A 19,597-nucleotide genomic window follows, 5' to 3' on the forward strand; every position below is an offset into this window, starting at 1 on the left:
CTTTTTCAATCAGTTTAAATGTTGCTCGTTATGGTTCTAATCACATGTACAGGTGTTTTCAACACCTGATTGAAAATACCTTATTCAAATTCTGTTCATAAGAGTTATAATCTTCAAGGGGTTCAATAATTTTGTCAATGAGATATTAAGAAAAATGTCCTTTTTTGGTATTTTGTAAAATACAGTGTTACAATTTAAGTTGCATTTGTCTATTTGACACATCTTTATTTGATATGACTCTAAACAAAATACGGAATAAATGTCCAACTTGCTAAAACACCTAAATTGTGTGGGGGTTGAATAATTTTGATCACAACTGTATGCTTCTAATCGGAGTACTTGGACATACTTTAAATAGCATATTTTTGGTGCTTGAATTTAAAGGTAAACAACAAAAGGCAAATGTTTGGCACAAAAACAAGATATGCTTCAACTTTTTGCAAGTATTTGTTCCATTTGAGTATTACGTTACAAATGCTTTACAGCAAATCATAATACACAGCAGATTATCAGCGCTGGCTTTGTTGGGGTTTAAAGCAGTCCCAACCAGGCTTTGGCTTATATGTGCGCTCAGGGAGAAGGAAGTCTTTCAATCTGTCTGGTAATGGCAAATCATTGATTCTCTTGTCCAGTGGCCATGGCTTGGAGTGGTTCCGTAAAAATGCTCTGCAAAGGCATTTCAGGACAGGAGGGCAGGCATCGTGCTGGACCACTCGGCTGTATAAGTCTTGTAAAGACTGGACATAAGGGTGAGGGTCCTGCCCAAAAATAGTAGGTCCAAACCTGACATGCAGGCTCAGTGTGGGGTTGTTTACCTTTGCTAAGTCCAGTAACACTTCCGCTTGCTCAAGGAGCTCAGAGGCATGATTTGGATCTGAGCAATGTCCCAGGGCTGTCTGGAGCCTCTGAAAGATAATACCGGACGCTGACCAGCAGGAGTCGCTGTGATAAGCACAAACCAAAGATGCTCCGCTTTGGATGATGAGCACAGCAAGAGGGAAGAGCAGGTCAAAGTGCTCCAGACTTGTTTGGGTCAGAGTGGACTCGTCATCATTTAGATCACAGCTGGGATCCACACCATGAGCCAGCAGTAACTCTGTTGTCTTTAGGCAGAATTTTCCAATCGCTGCTGCATCTTCGGGTGTGGCATCAAGCGCCTCCTTGACCAGAAACACCAAGGACGACTCAACCGTTTCACCGTCTACAGTAGCAGCGTTGACGTCAGCACCTGGGGCGGATGCAGTACATATTGGATCCTGTAAATGTTTTTCTTTTAGTATTACTAACTGAGCACCGATTGATCGCAGCCTTTAAAACCAATTCTTACGTTTGTAGACACACGTTTGTAGCTTTCCATTAAGGTTCAACTGTCAACATTCTGTTATGATTCCTACATTTTACAGTTTACATGAAAACACAAAAAAAGAATACATAAAGTATACCTTGTAAGAAAAAAAATATGTTAAATCTTACTTGTGAAAAGTAATCTGCTGATTCCTATTTTCAACAGTCCGCTCATTTGGGCAGAAAAACGCTGAACACCAGCCTGGCATCTTTGCTTTCTACCAGTCAATTGTCAGTTTAGGCTGCTCGCCCGCTCAACTTCAGGATGGCGGCCGAATTTCTTGCGTCACAGCAGCCAATGCTGCGTCTACTTCTAAGATGTCTATGGGCTTCACGTTTGTACTGACTCACACAGCCCATGCACAGCTTGCATTGTTAGAGAGGAGGAAACAACATTTGCCTATGTCTCCAATGCTCTGGATTTGGACTATCCAAACGCCATGCAGAACACTGTTTAATTTATTCAGTGGGTGTTTGTTTCATTAGGAGGCAAGTCTCTGAAACCCACACTACAAACACTGAAAAACCTGCTTTCGGCTTAGATTGTTCACGCCAAATAAGTGGAATGTGATCATGCAAATTGGAAGTTGATGGCAGTCTTCCAAGTACCCCAAAGCTGCCACAAATGATTGGAGAATGCGGGAAGAACTGTGGATTACATCAGACTGTCCACACAGCGGTTTTTGAGGACCACTCATAGACAATTTAGAGTGAAAAGCAAATTTTATTTTCACCCGCATAAAAATCCTTCTAACTTGGATTGTTTCCCTGGCTTCGAGACTCTCCCAAAGGACAGCGCAGCGAAGACACAACAAACTCCCTTCTTGTCTTTCATGGACACACACCTGTTGTTGTTGACTTTGGACTAGCGACTGCAATACATCGGGAACAGAGACACAACACACACACACACACACACACACACACACACACACACACACACACACACACACACACACACACACACACACACACACACACATCCACAAAAATATACGCCACACATAAGCACACCATCCCCCCCAACCCAACGCCCTCGACGCAAATTCCATAGGGGTGATGAATGCATGGTCAGCGCCTGAAAGCTGCGGCCTACCGCCATGACCTTGCACTACCTTCCCTCTGTTGCTAGTTATCTCAAGATGTATGTTGTAATATGTATATGTGCTTTGCTAATGAGGTTTTTTCCCCACTCAGGAGCCCAGTCTGGATTGTATTTTTTTACTCATCCTTCCCCAGCGTTTACTTTTTTCCCATCTTTTACGGGGCGCCTTCAGCGTTCTTGTTCTGTAAGCCTGTACACTGTTTGTTTGTCTAATCTTGAACAGGTTTGTGCTCAAAACTAAATTTTGTTGTACTTGTGCAATGAAAATAAAGACCTATCCTACCTATGAACCGCTTTAAGTCAAAGAACAAGATTGCCACTTTAATGTTGTGAGGCACTACATAGGACCTAAGAGAAGTTTTAATATGGTGTTGTTAAATTTTATTGTTGTCCATTTTTTGTAAATATGTGTTAGTATTCATTGGTACTAAATACCTTTTTTTTTTTTTTTTAAAAGATCAACTGAAGTAAACCAGTACTATTGCATTGAAACTTCTCGTCCAGTTATGTCAAACTAATTTTTTTTCAGGGGCCGCATGTAAGAAAATGCATTCCCATGCGGGAAAGACGGGTAAAATAATGACATTATAACCTAAAAATACAACTAACAACTTCAGATTGTTTTCTTTGTTTTACTTAGGCCCAAAATTGAACAAACACTGAAAATGTACATATCACAAATAATCTTCTTTACAAAACACTTTAAGTTAGGAAAAAAGGAAAACCTTGGTGCAGTCTCAAAAACACCATGGAGAACACAATGAACTTAGACTTAATCTCAGAGTATTTATAAAGCAATTAAACTTTAAGTCACAGCCCATCTAGGATTGTACTAAAAACAAAATAAACCATAAATAAAACCACTTCTATGTTGTACCTCATTTGTAATTTCTGTTGTTCACTTTCTTTGAATTTGCACAGAAGACAATCATTTTCACAGAACTATATCAATGTGCAGTGTCTCATTCAGCATTTTAAGTCAGGTTGCCAATTGTGTATTTTACTCCTGTTTGTTTTACGCTGGGCCGAGGAATAGTCGTCCCAGCCCCGCTTTACCACGTACCCTTTCTTGGTACACTTGCTCGCCCAAGGAAATAACCTATTTGTTTGCCTTACATAATTGCTATTGCGACATCCAGTGGACACATTTAGAACAACAGTTTCTTTAATTTAAAAAAAATACAGCTCCATTTTACACTTAGCAAACTCATCTCACAGGCCGGCTTGAACCTGTTCAGGTCGCATGTTTGACATCCCTGTTCTAATCTAACAGTACCAGCTTTTGATCCTTTTTGTATACGGAGCTAGGGGTAAAAAAAAAACTATGTTTCATCTACCTCACTGTTTTAACAGATAAATAGAGAAATGGTTATTATTACTTGTTTGATTTGTTATTTTTTTATGACTGTGATCAGACCTTCATCCTGATGTACTGTACTGACTACAGCACTGCACAGGTGGTACACATATGCATCTGTTTTTATGCATATGTGTTTGTTAATAAACTTGTCAAAGTTCAAATTTGTGCTTTGTGACTGCTTACCCACAGAAAGTTTAACCTAATTGTGGCTACTTAATCGAACATATTCAGTTTACTTGAAAAACATTGGGAAACAGATTACTTGCAGTCATTCAGTAATCTTACTTGTAGTCATTTACTAAGCTTACTTGAAATGTTTAAACTTACTTAAAAACAATCTGTTCACCTAACCTTTAGTTGTTTATTAGTTTAACTTTAATTTGGCTTGAAGTTTACTTTTAAAAAATTAGTCGGTTTCCTGACTTTTTTTTTTAAGTAGACTGAACTAGTTAGACTTTACAGTGCAAGAATGATATGCGCTTTAGTGTTCAATAGGATAAGAAAACAAAACAAAGAAATCACTACATTTGTCGCTCGAGGAGTCTGAATACTTGTTAAATATAGTGACAAAGTTGCTAAATTGGCAACATTAATAAATGAATGTATGATAAAAACATGTGACATCGATATAAAAAAACAAATTAAATGGAAACAGGGACTTTTGTATGACTATTATGTTCAAATCAATATAAAAATATTAGCAGGGCCTCATAATGACTGGTCAAAGCTCATCTTCACAGTTCACACATATTTACCCAATTATAAAAACATTACATTCATCTCTATCTAAAAAGATCATAACCATTAAACTGGCTTCAGGCTGTTTTCATGCCTTCCCACACACCAGTGGTCCCCAAACACCGGGCGGCAGAATAATTTTTTATCAATTTTTAATTTTTTCTTTTTATTTTTTTTTATCAAATCAACATAAAAAAAACAAGATACACTAACAATTAGTGCACCAACCCAAAAAAACTCCCTTTTTCGGGACAAATTATCAAGCGTTGACTGGTCCGCAGCTACAAAAAGGTTGGGGACCACTGTCATACACAACAAAGGTAAGAAAATAACGTGTAAGCGCTTTACTTAGTAGGGAAGTTTGTAAATTACAGTCAACAACCCCCAAAAGTAATAACATGGAAAAGCTATAGAGCTGTTGCACTCAAAATTATTCAAGCCTCTTTGTAAATTATAATTATTCTCAATATTGATGACCTACGTGATAGAATTGAATATGAGGGCTGAATAATTATTTTCAGTCCTACATTCATTGACAAAAACACACAAGACGTGAACTGGTTCCAAAAAAAAAGTCACAAAAATAGATGCAGTGGGTGAAAATGAGTATTTCAACCCTTGCTGACATTACGCCTTGGTCACAGTAAATGATTTGCAGTAGGAAGTCAAAGATGCTGTTTGCAGCAGTTAGGCGATTGCCAAGAGGGTGCTCGCATTTCAACGAGCTGCAAGTGTTGTACTCCCCCCTCTTCCTGACCTGTCCATGTAAGCTACACTCCACTAATATACACACGCCCAAATATATGCACATCAAAAGGATAACATTATGTTACAAAAAGTGGTTGTAAAAGCATGTGGTTAAAATGCGATGAAGCAGCAATAGCATTTGTTCTTAATACTTTAACTGTTGATTATACTGAGCACGGATGCCACCTGCAGTCTTGTGTATCGTTGGGACATGAGTACTAAAGTTTAGACACAAATGATTATGTTTTTTTTAATATAGTTTTACTACTGTGAATACACTACTACCAGACAGAAATTAGTGTGTGCTTACTGTAAAAATAGTATGATTTTACTAGTAAAAATCTATTTTTCAGCAATTGGCGCAACTTTATCCACATAACACTCCTTTGGGGGGTTAAAATGATCCTTGCAGTTGTGCAAGTGTTTGTAGCATTTCAGCAACTTTCGACAAAGACTTATTCCGGATGTTTGACTTTTACATTATCATTTCATTCACTTTCAGCGCAATTTTTACAAACGCTTCCCTCCTCGATGGCTCCACATTGGTCCTAAACACTTTATACGTTTCCATCTCCCGACTTCAAGCGTGCATTAAATTGATCGTTCTGGAACCACAAATTGTTAAACTTGCACTTACCCATCTTATGCAAGTAATTCGGCTTTGCTGTAGGGTTTCTTTTAGTTTTCTCCGCTGCTATGCTAATCTGTAACAACACACCGCTGCACACACACAGTGTTCTAGGTCAGTGGTTCTCAAATGTGGGTACGCGTACCCCTTGGGGTACTTGGAGGTATGCCAAGGGGTACGTGAGATTTTTTACAAATATTTTAAAAATAGCAACAATTAAAAAACCCTTTATAAATATATATATTGAATAATAATTAAACAAAATATGAATGTAAGTTCAAAAACTGAAAAGAAATGCAACAATACAATATTCAGTGTTGACAGCTATTTTTTTTGTGGACATGTTCCATAAATATTCATGTTAAAGATTTATTTTTTTTGTGAGGAAATGTTTAGAATTAAGTTCATGAATCCAGATGGATCTCTATTACAATCCCCAAAGAGGGCACTTTAAGTTGATGATTACTTCTATGTGTAGAATTTTTTATTTATAATTGAATCACTTAATTATTTTTCAACAAGTTTCATAGTTATTTTTATATCTTTTTTTCCAAATAGTTCAAGAAAGACCACTACTAATGAGCAATATTTTGCACTTTTATACAATTTAATAAATCAGAAACTGATGACATAGTCCTGTATTTTACTTCTTTAACACTTTTTTTTCAACCAAAAATGCTTTGCTGTGATTAGGGGGTACTTGAATTAAAAAAATGTTCACAGGGGGTACATCACTGAAAGAAGGTTGAGAACCACTGATCTAGGTGGTGCACAACAAATTTTGACTGGGCAGTACAGGTAGCCTGCATTTGGCATTTTTGTAGTTGTGTTAGACTCCTCAAAAATGAAAACATTTAAAAGCAAGACTGAAGTGTATGCATGATTTAAACAAAAATAACAATTCGATTTTTTTAAGACCTTTCAAAATCATATTGAAGACCTTTTATGAGATTTTAGTAGAAATTTTGACAGTTCAAGGCCTTACGTTCAAATTGTTGATTTTAAGACTTTTACAGACCACGCAGATAAGATGTCCCTAATTCTTGACCCACTGTTTGAGAAACACTGCATGATGTAATGCATGAGAAGCATTAATTTCAAGATTACAGTTATTTACAATGAGGTGCAAACATGATAGGCAGCCTTAGTTACCTGCAGTATGAACAGCAGGTGACGTGCTAATGTTGCCGCCATCACTACTGGTGGAGATTTACCTCCAGCTCAGAGGGGATCGAAAATTTTTCATTCATTCAAAGTTATTACATTATCTGCGTGCTAATGTACTCCACATTTAGCCTTCAAAGAACACACCGAGGAAAGTAACAACGCTTTGAGATGTACAGTATGGTGATGCGGTTAGATTGTTTTCTTTTTAAACAAAGAGTCCACATGGACAGGAGGCTATGTGGTGATAGTAGTGTGTCACTGCCAATACCTCTTTCAAGTAAAAGCTGGATGTTCTCTGTGTTGTTCACAGTGAGGCCATCACTGCTTGCCAAGGCATGCAGCAAAGGGGTTTTTCCTTAGAGACAAGACCAATACCATCACTTTTGAAACAGAGTCCAACTGTAACTATGAGTCCACTTGAGAGGGAAATATAAATATACCTCTTTTATCCCTTGCGTTCACATCAGCACCAAGGTCCAGCAGCATGAGAAGGCAGGGCAGACGATCTGACTCTTCACTTGCCAGATCCAATGGACTGCTCTGATGAATCTAAGAGGTCAGAAATGAAATATTTTAAGATATGCATGTATTTGACCACAAAATAAAAATAAAGCTTCACAATAACACTATTGTAAACTCCAACTATAAAAATGAAATAAACATTTTTCATTGATACAATTCTGGCACTCTCCTTTAAAACTAACAATTTTCATATTTGTGAAAGACATTGTTTTTATTGTCAAGGTCCTGTATTGGACTTCATTTGGTTGTCCCTGATTGCATATGAAATCCTTTGGTCCTATTATTTGTCTCACCCTGTCCCTTTTTTCAATGTCAGCTCCGTGCTCGACCAGAAGTTTCACCATGTTTGATCTGTTCCTCAGAACTGCTATATGCAGTGGATTATAGTAAGACACTGGGTCTGGGGAATTGAAAAAAGCATAGATTCAATTTAAAAATCACAGAACACAGAATGCCCGGGACCCGATTCCCAATAAGCGGTTGAAGATGGATGGATGGATGGATGGATGGATGGATGGATGGATGAATGGATAGAGAACACAGAATGAATTGTCTTATGTAAAAGTGTTTCTGTAATGGACAATTTCCATCGGACACTATAATGTTATGAAGCACACTGTGTACTCTGCAAACAAAGGCACCACCTGATCAATTTAAAACAGAAATTAGGATAATATAAAGTAACAAGAGCACTTGGAGTGACTTAAAACATTTGTCACCTGTGAAACATCTACCCTCGTCAAATTTCTGCGGTTAAACAAAAAAAAAAAACACGCCCACACAAGGGGAAAAGGCATCAAAATAGTGAGTTAAGTAATTATTTCAACTTCTTAAAAAATAAAAGTAAAGCAAATATAAAGAAAAAACTAACATTTCTAGGGGTTCTGTAAGTGCAATTTGTCAGAACAAACAATGGGGAATTAAGGGCACTTGGAGAGAGACGTGAAATATAATTCATATTCTGTAAATTTCCCATAATTCCATTCTTTTTTCATAGCATTTTCTGAGCCCTGGTATGCAATGTAGTTCACTATGGGAACCTATTTAGGTGTATACAGATGATAAACTTACTTCTATTCTCCCTAAAAAGGTTATTGAATTAGGCGTGAAAAGGCAGCCTAGGACATATTTTTTATAAAACAATCCGTCATTCAATAAGATTTATCCATGAAGTATGAGACAAGTTTTAGTTATAGAAAAAAATAACTCAGAACTATTCAAGAAAAAGCAGCAGTTGATAACAAGTCAAAAGTCATTTTTAAAATGACATACATTTTGGTTTCAACAGTTTTTTTATGACTACATTAAGCAAGGTATGCCATCCAATTGTTTTTCAGTGCTTGCATATTGAACAAAGTTGGAAGACATTTGTACTGAGATATCACAGAAAAAAAGATGAACTTATTTATCTCACCCTCAAAGTTAAGGTCTGCTCTGTACTGTAGAAGAACTCGAGCGGCATGCACCAGCCCACGTTCTGCCACTTTAAACAGGGAATAGCTGACCCCTGCCATGAATACTTCGGACTGGGACTCGCGCTCTAGCAGCTCCACCAGAGAACTGTACAGACCTTTCTGTTCTTCTGGACTTCTAGGTTGGGACACAAAAGAAGGAAAAGTATAATTTGAACTGTGTAAGATGTTTGTGCACGTATTCGGCGTCATAACGAATGATTTAATAAACTGAAAATCTCATAAAAATGTGAATTTCGGCAAACTTGTATACAACTTTAGATATACTGTATCTTCGACGTACCTAAGGGACCACAATTTTTCAATCTCTATATAAAAGACATTTGTAAAGTTATAAAGGATATAAAGTCTATGGGACCATATTATGCAAAACCAAGTTTTCTTACCTTTTGGTACCTGCCCTATAACAAAAAGATAAGTGAAAAAGAAGAAACTTATCAACTACAGCGTCAGCGCGGATTTGTGCAATTTTCCAGGATTCATGCAGATCCCAAATACAGATCAGCAGGTACCAGAAGGCAAGAAAAAGTTGCTTTTGCATAATATTGCGAAACACAACGCCAGATAATATGCAATAATAATAATAATAATAATCATATATTGAAGAACAGTACGATCCATCAAGCGGTGCGGCTTTATAGCTTACCAAAGTTTACAAATTTGGTAAATAAATAACCAAAAAATTTATATTTTGTTGTTTTCTTACTGTACCGAAAATGAACCAAACCGTGACCTTTAAACCAAGGTACAATATGTAGAGAACCAAAATTTTTGTGTACCATTACACCCTTAATATAGACACATACATATATGTATACATACATACATATATGTATACATACATACATATATATATATATATATATATATATATATATATATATATATATATATATATATATATATACATACATACATACATACATACATACATACATACATACATACATACATACATACATACATACATACATATATATATATATATATATATATATATATATATATATATATAGGTTATATAAAGTTTGGCAAGTATGCTATGAATACAATAGCCATAAGCCGTATATTTGAATTTCGTAATTCTGTATTGAAAGGCAACGACCTTCTAACACAGGGGAAACACAATTGTTCAGTATTCTTGTGACTTTAGATTGCGGTACAGTATAGTTAGGGCTTTTGCGATATATCGATATATCGATATATCTGTGCGATATAGAAAATGACTATATCGTGATATTTGAGTATACATTCTCAACCAGTTGCTTTTAGCTGCGGGCATTACACTGCATACGTTTCTCACTCTTTCTTGTCTCTGCTTCTCACAGAGACATAAACCAAGCGCACCTTCTTATACAAGTCACATACTGTCACGTGTGCAACGTCACACGCTCTCACGGAGCAGAGAGGTAGCGACATGATAACATTAGATGTGATGCTGACGGTGAGGTGCGAGTGGTAATACGAGAGAGAGAAGGTGCAAATCTGGTAACAAATGGAGGAATAATTAATTACCAAGAAAAACAGCACGGGATCTATCGTCCGGCGGTGGTTTGGCTTCATGCGGTAATATGTTCAACATTTATGCGGCAAAAGCGTTGGTACAAAAAGTACCAAGGTAACATAATTTGAAAAGTCACCCGCTAGAGAATGAGGAGTGCTTGAAACTCTGCATCTACATCTCCGGCCGGTGCCACACCAACAAAATGCCAAAGCAACTATTTCCAGATCAACACCGTATGAAAAAAAAAAATCAACAACTGAAGGAGATAACGCCCGCGGGAACTTAATATGCAGCTAATTTTTTATTAGACACTTATTGAAATATCTTGCATGACATCATGCACAAAATTACACCTTATTTGTTCCGCCCGATTGTAGCTGAGATAGGCGCCAGCACCCCTCGGGACCCCGAAAGGGAATAAGCGGTAGAAAATGGATGGATGGATGGATATTGTAGTGGCGTTCTGTACAAAAAGTACACTTTAATTTAGTGTTGTTTTGATATGTCATCTTAGTGACATCATGCACAAAAGTGTACTTAAAGGTTGTTTTAAAATGTCTCTGACAATCTTGCACTTTTTGTTTAGGAAATTACACGAATGTTTGTGCCAATGCTTAATAACTGTTGAATAAATACAGTTTTGGTAAATTGACTTGCCGCATTTCCTTGAATTGCCGCCGGGTATATAGTATGCGCCAGCCTTGAATTACTGCTAGGTCAAACTCGCTTTGCAAAATAATTAGCGCATGCTTAGTATTACCGCCGGGTCAAACTTGTGACGTCACGAGTGACACTTACCCTGTCATCATTTTCAAAATGGAGGAGGCTGATTTCAATTCCGGTAATTTTAAATCGCATAAAGGGAAGAAGATTAAGAGCTTTTCAGTAGGATTTAAGGTCCAAGTTATTGAATACCGGTATGCTAAAAAGAACAGTAAGCAGCTATGTTTTATTAATATACCGTACCTCCTGTGTCAAATATGAGTCATTAAATGACGCCCGCCTCCTGGTGGTAGAGGGCGCTAGTGATCCTTCTTGCGACTACTCGACTGCAGAAGAAGTGACAACGAGTGCCGTGATATGTGCTGGGAACAGATATGACGCGGTGGGGTGCACGACGGACCTTTTTAGAATGTAACACCACTACTCCTATGCTGGCTATGTAAACAACCGAGCTGAAATAAAGCATTTTCCAGTCCTAAATACCCAGTGTATTATTTGTACAATAACATTTCATGGTGGAAGCGCTGGGATAAAGAAATCAACCACTGAGCAGAACAGGAGGGGGAGTTGTTCGAGGATAATTCGGTCGTCGTCCGAACGTGAGGAGCCGAGCTAACTGATAGCAGTTTTCTAAACTGGACTTTCAATCAAAGCAGGAGGTAATAAAGGAATATCTCCATCGAGATAGAGAGACTTTTAAAACTGAAGAAATATAAGAAAGACTTCTATAAACAAGTTATCGATGCTTTTGATCTGAAGGAGCTGGCATGGACTTCATTTATAAGTAAAGGTAAGACCATAACGTTTTTATTTTTAATTAAATGTGCTTTTCATGATGGTATCCTTACATCACACTCAAATTTTTACTGCATGCCTTTGGTAAGTGCCGGAGTGAGAAGAGGTTTTAAAATAATTAGCGCATGCTTACTTTTACCGCATGCCTTTGGTAAGCGCCGGAAGGAGAAGAGGTTTTAAAATAATTAGCGCCCCGGCGGCAATTCAGGGAAATACTATAGTTGTGATTTCCCTCTATGCATGAAAGTTTAAAATGAGCATATATTAATGCAGTGTGAAGAAGAATGTTTTAATGTAGACATATAAAATCATCATACTGCTGTGATTACAGGACTGTCTCAGAAAATTAGAATATAGTGATAAAGTCCTTTATTTTCTGTCATGCAACTAAAAACATGAAAATGCCATACATCAACTAAAATATTGCAAGCCTTTTATTATTTTAATATTTCTGATTATGGTATACATGCACCTGGGGATAGGTTGATTGGCAACACTAAATTGGCCCTAGTGTGTGAATGTGAGTGTGAATGTTGTCTGTCTATCTGTGTTGGCCCTGCGATGAGGTGGCGACTTGTCCAGGGTGTACCCTGCCTTCCGCCCGATTGTAGCTGAAATAGGCGCCAACGCCCCCCGCGACCTCGAAAGGGAATAAGCGGTAGAAAATGGATGGATGGATGGATGGATGGGTATACAGCTTAAGAAAACTCAAAAATCCTATCTCAAAAAATTTGAATATTTCCTCAGACCATCCATCCATCCATCCATCCATCCATCTATTTTCTACCGCTTATTCCCTTTTGGGGCCGCGAGGGGCGCCGGCGCCTATCTCAGCTACAATCGGGCGGAAGGCAGGGAACACCCTGGACAAGTCGCCACCTCATCGCACCAAGTAAAAAAAAAGATTTATACCATCAAAACAAAATCAAACATTTGAAAATGTCAATTAATGCACACAGTACTTGGTTGGGAATCCTTTTGCACGGATTACCGCATCAATGCGGCGTGGCATGGAGGCAATCGACCAGTGGCATTGCTGAGGTCTTATGGATGCCCAGGATGCTTCAATAGCGACCTTCAGCTAATTTGCATTATTGGGTCTGGTGTCTTTCAGCTTCTTCTTTACAATACCCCACAAATTCTCTGTGGGGTTTAGGTCAGGAGAGTTGGCAGGCCAATCGAGGACACTAATGCCATGGTCAGTACACCAGTTACTGCTGGTTTTGCCACTGTGAGCAGGTGCCAGATCATGCTGGAAAATGAAATCATCATCTCCATAGAGCTTTTCAACAGATACAGCTTCAATAGCTGTATTCCCATGGTCAAGGCACTCCTGAGCTCTAGACAATGGAAGTTCCTTCAGTCAGCAATGGTTTGGGGAGCCATGTCAGCTGCTGGTTTTGGTCCACTGTGTTTCATCAAGTCCAGAGTCAATGCAGCTGTGTACATGCTTCCATCTGTTGTAAAGCTCTAAGGAGATGATGATTTAATTATTAAGCTGTCTGCCATAATCAGCTATATTAAATCAATAAAAGACTTGCAATATTTCAGTTGATGTGTAATGAATCCAGAATGTATGGCATTTTCATGTTTTTAGTTGCACTACGGAAAAAAAAGGACTTTATCACAATATTCTAATTTTCTGAGACAGTCCTGTACATGCATCAAGTGTCCATTCAAGGCAAAGGCATAATATCGAGATATATATCGTGTATCGTGACGTGAGCTAAAAATATCGAGATATTAATACAAGGGCGTATCGTCCCGCCCTAAGTACAGTATATATCATTATTACCTGTCCCCTTCTTCCGGCCCGACCACGCTCATTACAGCATCCACCAGTGGCTGATACTCATAAATGATTCTTCGGAACCCGTGGAGGAAAGGCATGGCTCCTCCACTCTTTTAGGAACCGTAGTCTCCAACTCCTGGGGACATTTTAAACAATAGAGAGAGTCACGTCAGATCAGGACGCCAAGACATGTCCTCCCAACTTCACTCTTATCACAGCGTTTCCCCAGTCAGCGATACTTTCACGTCAACATTTACACACTGCAGTGAGAATACGTTATAAAATGTAAAAAAAAAAAAAAAAAATGGTATTAGTAAAAAAAAAAAATCTTGCCTTAGTTTGAATTGTGTCAGTCTGTCGAGTATGTTGCGGTGAAACTAACATTAGCATTTGCAGCTGTCGTTATCAACACCGGACATACCCGGAAGCCAGGTTTTAGTCCCCGAGGAAACAAAAACACGAAACATCGTTCCGCCATACACTATTATTTACGAATAAAATATTTAATTAAGTATACTTTAACATTACCCTGTGATTTAGAACAAAGGTTCATCATAGTTTATTCCTCATTTTATTTCAATTTTATAGAATGCACGATCGGTACAAAAAAGTTGGAAAAACATTAGTGGTCGTCTGAGAAATTATATTACTTTTTTTTTTAAGTTTTAATTTATAAATGTCAACATTTACAAACAAACAGACGAGAAACAATGACTAAAATAAGTACAAAAACAGTACTAAGTAAAACAGCGCCAAGGGGTTGTAAATTCAAAGTAACAAAAAAAAAAAAATATATATATATATATATATATATATATATATATATATATATATGAGATGGCGACTTGTCCAGGGTGTACCCCACCTTCCGCCCGATTGTAGCTGAGATAGGCGCCAGCGGCCCCCCACCCCCCCGCGACCCCAAAAGGGAACAAGCGGTAGAAAATGGATGGATGGATGGATAGATGGATGGATGGATATATATATATTTACATATAAATATATATATATATATATACATACAGTTATATATATATGTATATATATACATGTGTGTGTGTCTCTATATATATATATATATATATATATATATATATATATATATATATATATATGTATATATATATATATATATATATATATATATATATATATATATACATATAAATGGTGAATGGGTTGTACTTGTATAGCGCTTTTCTAACTTCAAGGTACTCAAAGCGCTTTGACACTATATAAATACATATATATATATATAGAGAGAGATATTTATATATATACACACACACACATATATATAAATATATATATATATATATATATACATACACAAATACGGCCCTTAATAGATAAAGTTTGGACACCCCTGATCTATACACTATCAAAACAAATACACTATTTAATCTAAAAACAAAAACAAAAACGAAGAGTAATAGTAAAGGTACATAAAAGAAACATATGCAACTCATAATGCCCTTATATAACAATGTCTAGTATATAATTACAGGATACATATGTACATCCAACAATACAATACACCCTTAAGATATCAAAATAAATGTTTTTATTATTTTTAAACTAATATATGTTTGTGTTCTGTTTGATTTCCTCATCTAATTGAGTCCACTAAGCCAGTGGTTCTCAAATCGGGGGTACGCGTACCCCTGGGGGTACTTGAAGGTATGCCAAGGGGTATGTGAGATTTTATAAAAATATTCTAAAAATAGCAACAATTCAAAAATCCTTTATAAATATGTTTATTGAATAATACTTCAACAAAACATCAATGTAAGTTCAAAAACTGTGAAAAGAAATGCAACGATACAATATTCAGTGTTGACAGCTAGATTTTTTTGTGGACATGTGCCATAAATATTGATGCTAAAGATTTCTTTTTTTGTGAAGAAATGTTTAGAATTAAGTTCATTAATCCAGATGGATCTCTATTACAATCCCCAAAGAGGGCACTTTAAGTTGATGATTACTTCTATGTGTAGAAAGCTTTATTTATAATTGAATCACTTGTTTATTTTTCAACAAGTTTTTAGTTATTTCTATATCTTTTTTCCAAATAGTTCAAGAAAGACCACTACAAATGAGCAATATTTTGCACTGTAATAAAATTTAATAAATCAGAAACTGATGACATAGTGCTGTATTTTACTTCTGTATCTCTTGTTTTCAACCAAAAATACTTTGCTCTGATTAGGGGGTACTTGTATTAAAAAAAATGTTCACAGGGGGTACATCACTGAAAAAAGGTTGAGAACCACTGCACTAAGCCACCCCACACACCAGTTAGGACAAACCTTTAATAATTGTGTTAACACAAAGTTGCTCTAGAAGAATGATCTTATATGATAGTTACATAAGTAAAGCAATGAGTTGTTTGCATAACTGTGCTCAACAAACCCTAAACTTAAATATATAATATTGAAATTATTTAACTGAATTGTTCCTATGGTTTTAAAATATGGCATTGTCGTGTACCTGCAATAATGTATAAAAAATATTCAATAAAGTTTAAATTTCAAGCACATTATTCAGTGTAGGGCAAATATTTAACTGCAAGTAATTACACTGTAGTGCATGTGAAATACATTCTCAGCCTCTAGATGGCAGCAGCAGTACACACACAACCAGCTTGGATTTAATAGATGGATAGATAGTACTTCATTGATTCCTTCAGGAGAGTTCCCTCAGGAAAATTAAAATGACAAGTGCCACTCATGCTGATTAAAATGCACTTTTGCAAATCAATCTCTGACTAACAATCACCTTTGAGCACATTTGCCAGTGTAATATGGTGGAAAAATCTAACAATGTCTACCGACAGTCTAATGCAAAGCCATAGAGACATATTCATAACACTGTTAAAACATGTATACTTCTGCCATTTGATTTGTATTAAAGCAACACTCTTTAAACTAGGGGCGTCGAAGAGATTTTATACAGCCCGCCGGATGAGTTTGCTAAGTATAAAAAAATGTCCAGAAATTTTTGAATGAAAGAAACAGCTGTTCTAAATGTGTCCACAATTCTTAGTATCTTTGGAGATAATGCTACATATTAACAAAATAACCCACATGATGTTAATACATCAGTCGAGGAAAATGATAAAACGCCTTAAATAATGTACTGTATTTTATCTTGATGAATTGAAGATGAACACCTATGAGTTGACTGACATTCAGAAAATATAAATAACGACAAATAAAGATAGAATACTATTAACTGCAACATGTAAGTGTAAAAAACCAACAACAGAGCAACATTAGGATTTGTACATTTTCAGAATGTGTTTGTTCTATATTTAAACAAAGAAAACAATCTGACGTTGTCTTTATTTTTAAGTTATCATGCCGTGATTTTACCAGTCCAGCCCACTTGGGAGTAGATTTTTCTCCATATGGCCCCCGATCTAAAATGAGTTCGACACCCCTGCTTTTAACATATAACATAAATGCAAATGGAGAAGTCGGACAGGTTCCCAGTGAGAGTTGGACTCCGCCAAGGCTGCCCTTTGTCACAGATTCTGTTCATAACTTTTATGGACAAAATTTCTAGGCGCAGTCAAGGCGTTGAGGGGATCGGGTTTGGTGGCCGCAGGATTAGGTCTCTGCTTTTTGCAGATGATGTGGTCCTGATGGCTTCATCTGGCCAGGATCTTCAGCTCTCACTGGATCGGTTCGCAGCCGAGTGTGAATTGACTGGGATGAGAATCAGCACCTACAAATCTGAGTCCATGGTTCTCGCCCTTAAAAGGGTGTAGTGCCATCTCCGGGTTGGGGAGGAGACCCTGTTCCAAGTGGAGGAGTTCAAGTACCTAGGAGTCTTGTTCACGAGTGAGGGAAGAGTGGATCGTGAGATCGACAGGCGGATCGGTGCGGCGTCTTCAGTAATGCTGATGCTGTATCGATCCGTTGTGGTGAAGAAGGAGCTGAGCCGGAAAGCAAAGCTCTTAATTTACCGGACGATCTACATTCCCATCCTCACCTATGGTCATGAGCTTTGGGTTATGACCAGAAGGACAAGATCACGGGTACTAGCGGCTGAAAATCCCCCGCCAATTGGCGGGGTTCTCCCTTAGAGATAGGGTGAGAAGTTCTGCCATCCGGGAGGCGCTCAAAGTAAAGCCGCTGCTCCTCCACACGGAGAGGAGCCAGATGAGGTGGTTCAGGCATCTGGTCAGGATGCCACTTGAATGTCTCCCTAGGGAAGGGTTTTGGGCACGTCCGACCGGTAGGAGGCCACGGGGAAGACCCAGGACATGTTTGTAAGACTATGTCTCCCGGCTGGCCTGGGAACGCCTCGGGTGGCTGGGGAGAGGGAAGTCTGGGCTTCCCTGCTTAGGCTGCTGCCCCCCCGACCCGATCTCGGATAAGCGGAAGAAAATGGATGGATGGATGGCAAATGGATCAACAGGTTTGGTATATTTTTTAAAGGAATTTAATGCATTTCTGGTTATCTCCTCAACTGCAAGCTAAATGTATTGAAGAAAGACGACAATGTTGGTGCTTTATTTCAGCTACCAGTAAAGAAACTCCTTATTAATATCAGACCCGATCCATTTACACTAAGAACGATTTTGAAATTACGTTGTTGGCCACAAATTGTTGTCAATAAATTGAGCCTCTCTTCAACAAGGTCATCACTTACCTGCTTCACATTTCCTCCAAGATGCAAGAAAGCAGGACACAGTTGGACTTTCACTTGTTCTCCGGGGTGATTCATAAGACCCTGATCTAATTCTGGTTATAAAATCATCACAGGTACATATAAGAATATTTTAGACCAGTCGGTCACATTTGGTTTTTCTCAATTTTGATCAAACTGTGCAGTCGAGGTAGTGCCTCGACACAGAGGAGATTTACAAAGTACTGTGAAATACGTGAAATCGGCTGTGGCTCGTGCAAAAAAAAAAAAAAGAAGACTTTAATTACCACAAATTCCAAGTACTTCTATGATGTGATAACGCATACGGACCCTTTTGAAAAAGCTGCACACATCAAGGTGCCAGAAAATAAATGGCGAGGTGAAGGTGAAGGCGGTGGAATGAAAAGAGCCCATTGTGGTTCAGGTTTGCTCAGTTCCACAGCATAAGTGTGAATTATCAGACCAGCAGGTCTGAGCCTAATATCCTTTTGGCTGCAGGCATATGCCGAGTGAAGATTGTGGCTGGAAATGATCAGCCCCTTTAAAGGTCAGGGGGAGTTAAGGACACATAAAATAGACCGTGGCGCATTCAGCTGATGAGATATAAGTGTCTCTGTGAGGAAGAATGTGAAGAGTTCATTTTGACTCATGAGTTCTCCAAAAGTCGAGGGTGCAAGCAATTTAACGTATTCAATTTACAGTAGACCCTCGTTTATTTGCGGCCTGACCGCGGTAATTATTATTGAATACTTTCACGGATATCTCATAAAAACAGAAATGTTTACGATCTTCTAAATAGTGTTTTTGATATTAAGAGAGCCTCCGTGGACATGAAATAACACCCAAAACAGTCACCTTTATACTTATTTAACGCTCAAAGCAAACTATAACCTGCAAATTATAACCTGCTACCTACACACGAACTACAATTCTTCTTAACAAAAGAGGAGAAATATAACCTTAGAGCAGGGTTGTCAAACATGCGGCCCGCGATCAGGCTCAATTTGGCCCGAAAGATGAGTGTGCTGAGTGTAAAATTGAGCT

General features: G+C 37.7%; 1 protein-coding gene across 1 annotated transcript; it reads right to left on the reverse strand.

Annotated features, from left to right (window-relative positions):
* Nucleotides 1-199: 199 nt before the first annotated feature.
* asb6 (ankyrin repeat and SOCS box containing 6) lies at nucleotides 200-14,342 on the reverse strand. The gene is made up of 7 exons (XM_061906883.1): nucleotides 14,231-14,342; nucleotides 13,901-14,033; nucleotides 9,026-9,201; nucleotides 7,905-8,011; nucleotides 7,530-7,638; nucleotides 7,358-7,444; nucleotides 200-1,228 (listed from the first exon to the last, which is right to left on the reverse strand). Exons 2-7 carry the CDS (start codon nucleotides 13,993-13,995, stop codon nucleotides 510-512), a joined length of 1,293 nt encoding a protein of 430 aa, XP_061762867.1. The 5' UTR covers nucleotides 13,996-14,033; nucleotides 14,231-14,342; the 3' UTR covers nucleotides 200-509.
* Between the last annotated feature and the right edge of the window lie 5,255 nt (nucleotides 14,343-19,597).

This window comes from Nerophis ophidion, linkage group LG07, assembly GCF_033978795.1.
Source record: "Nerophis ophidion isolate RoL-2023_Sa linkage group LG07, RoL_Noph_v1.0, whole genome shotgun sequence".
NCBI classification, from domain to species: Eukaryota; Metazoa; Chordata; class Actinopteri; order Syngnathiformes; family Syngnathidae; genus Nerophis; species Nerophis ophidion.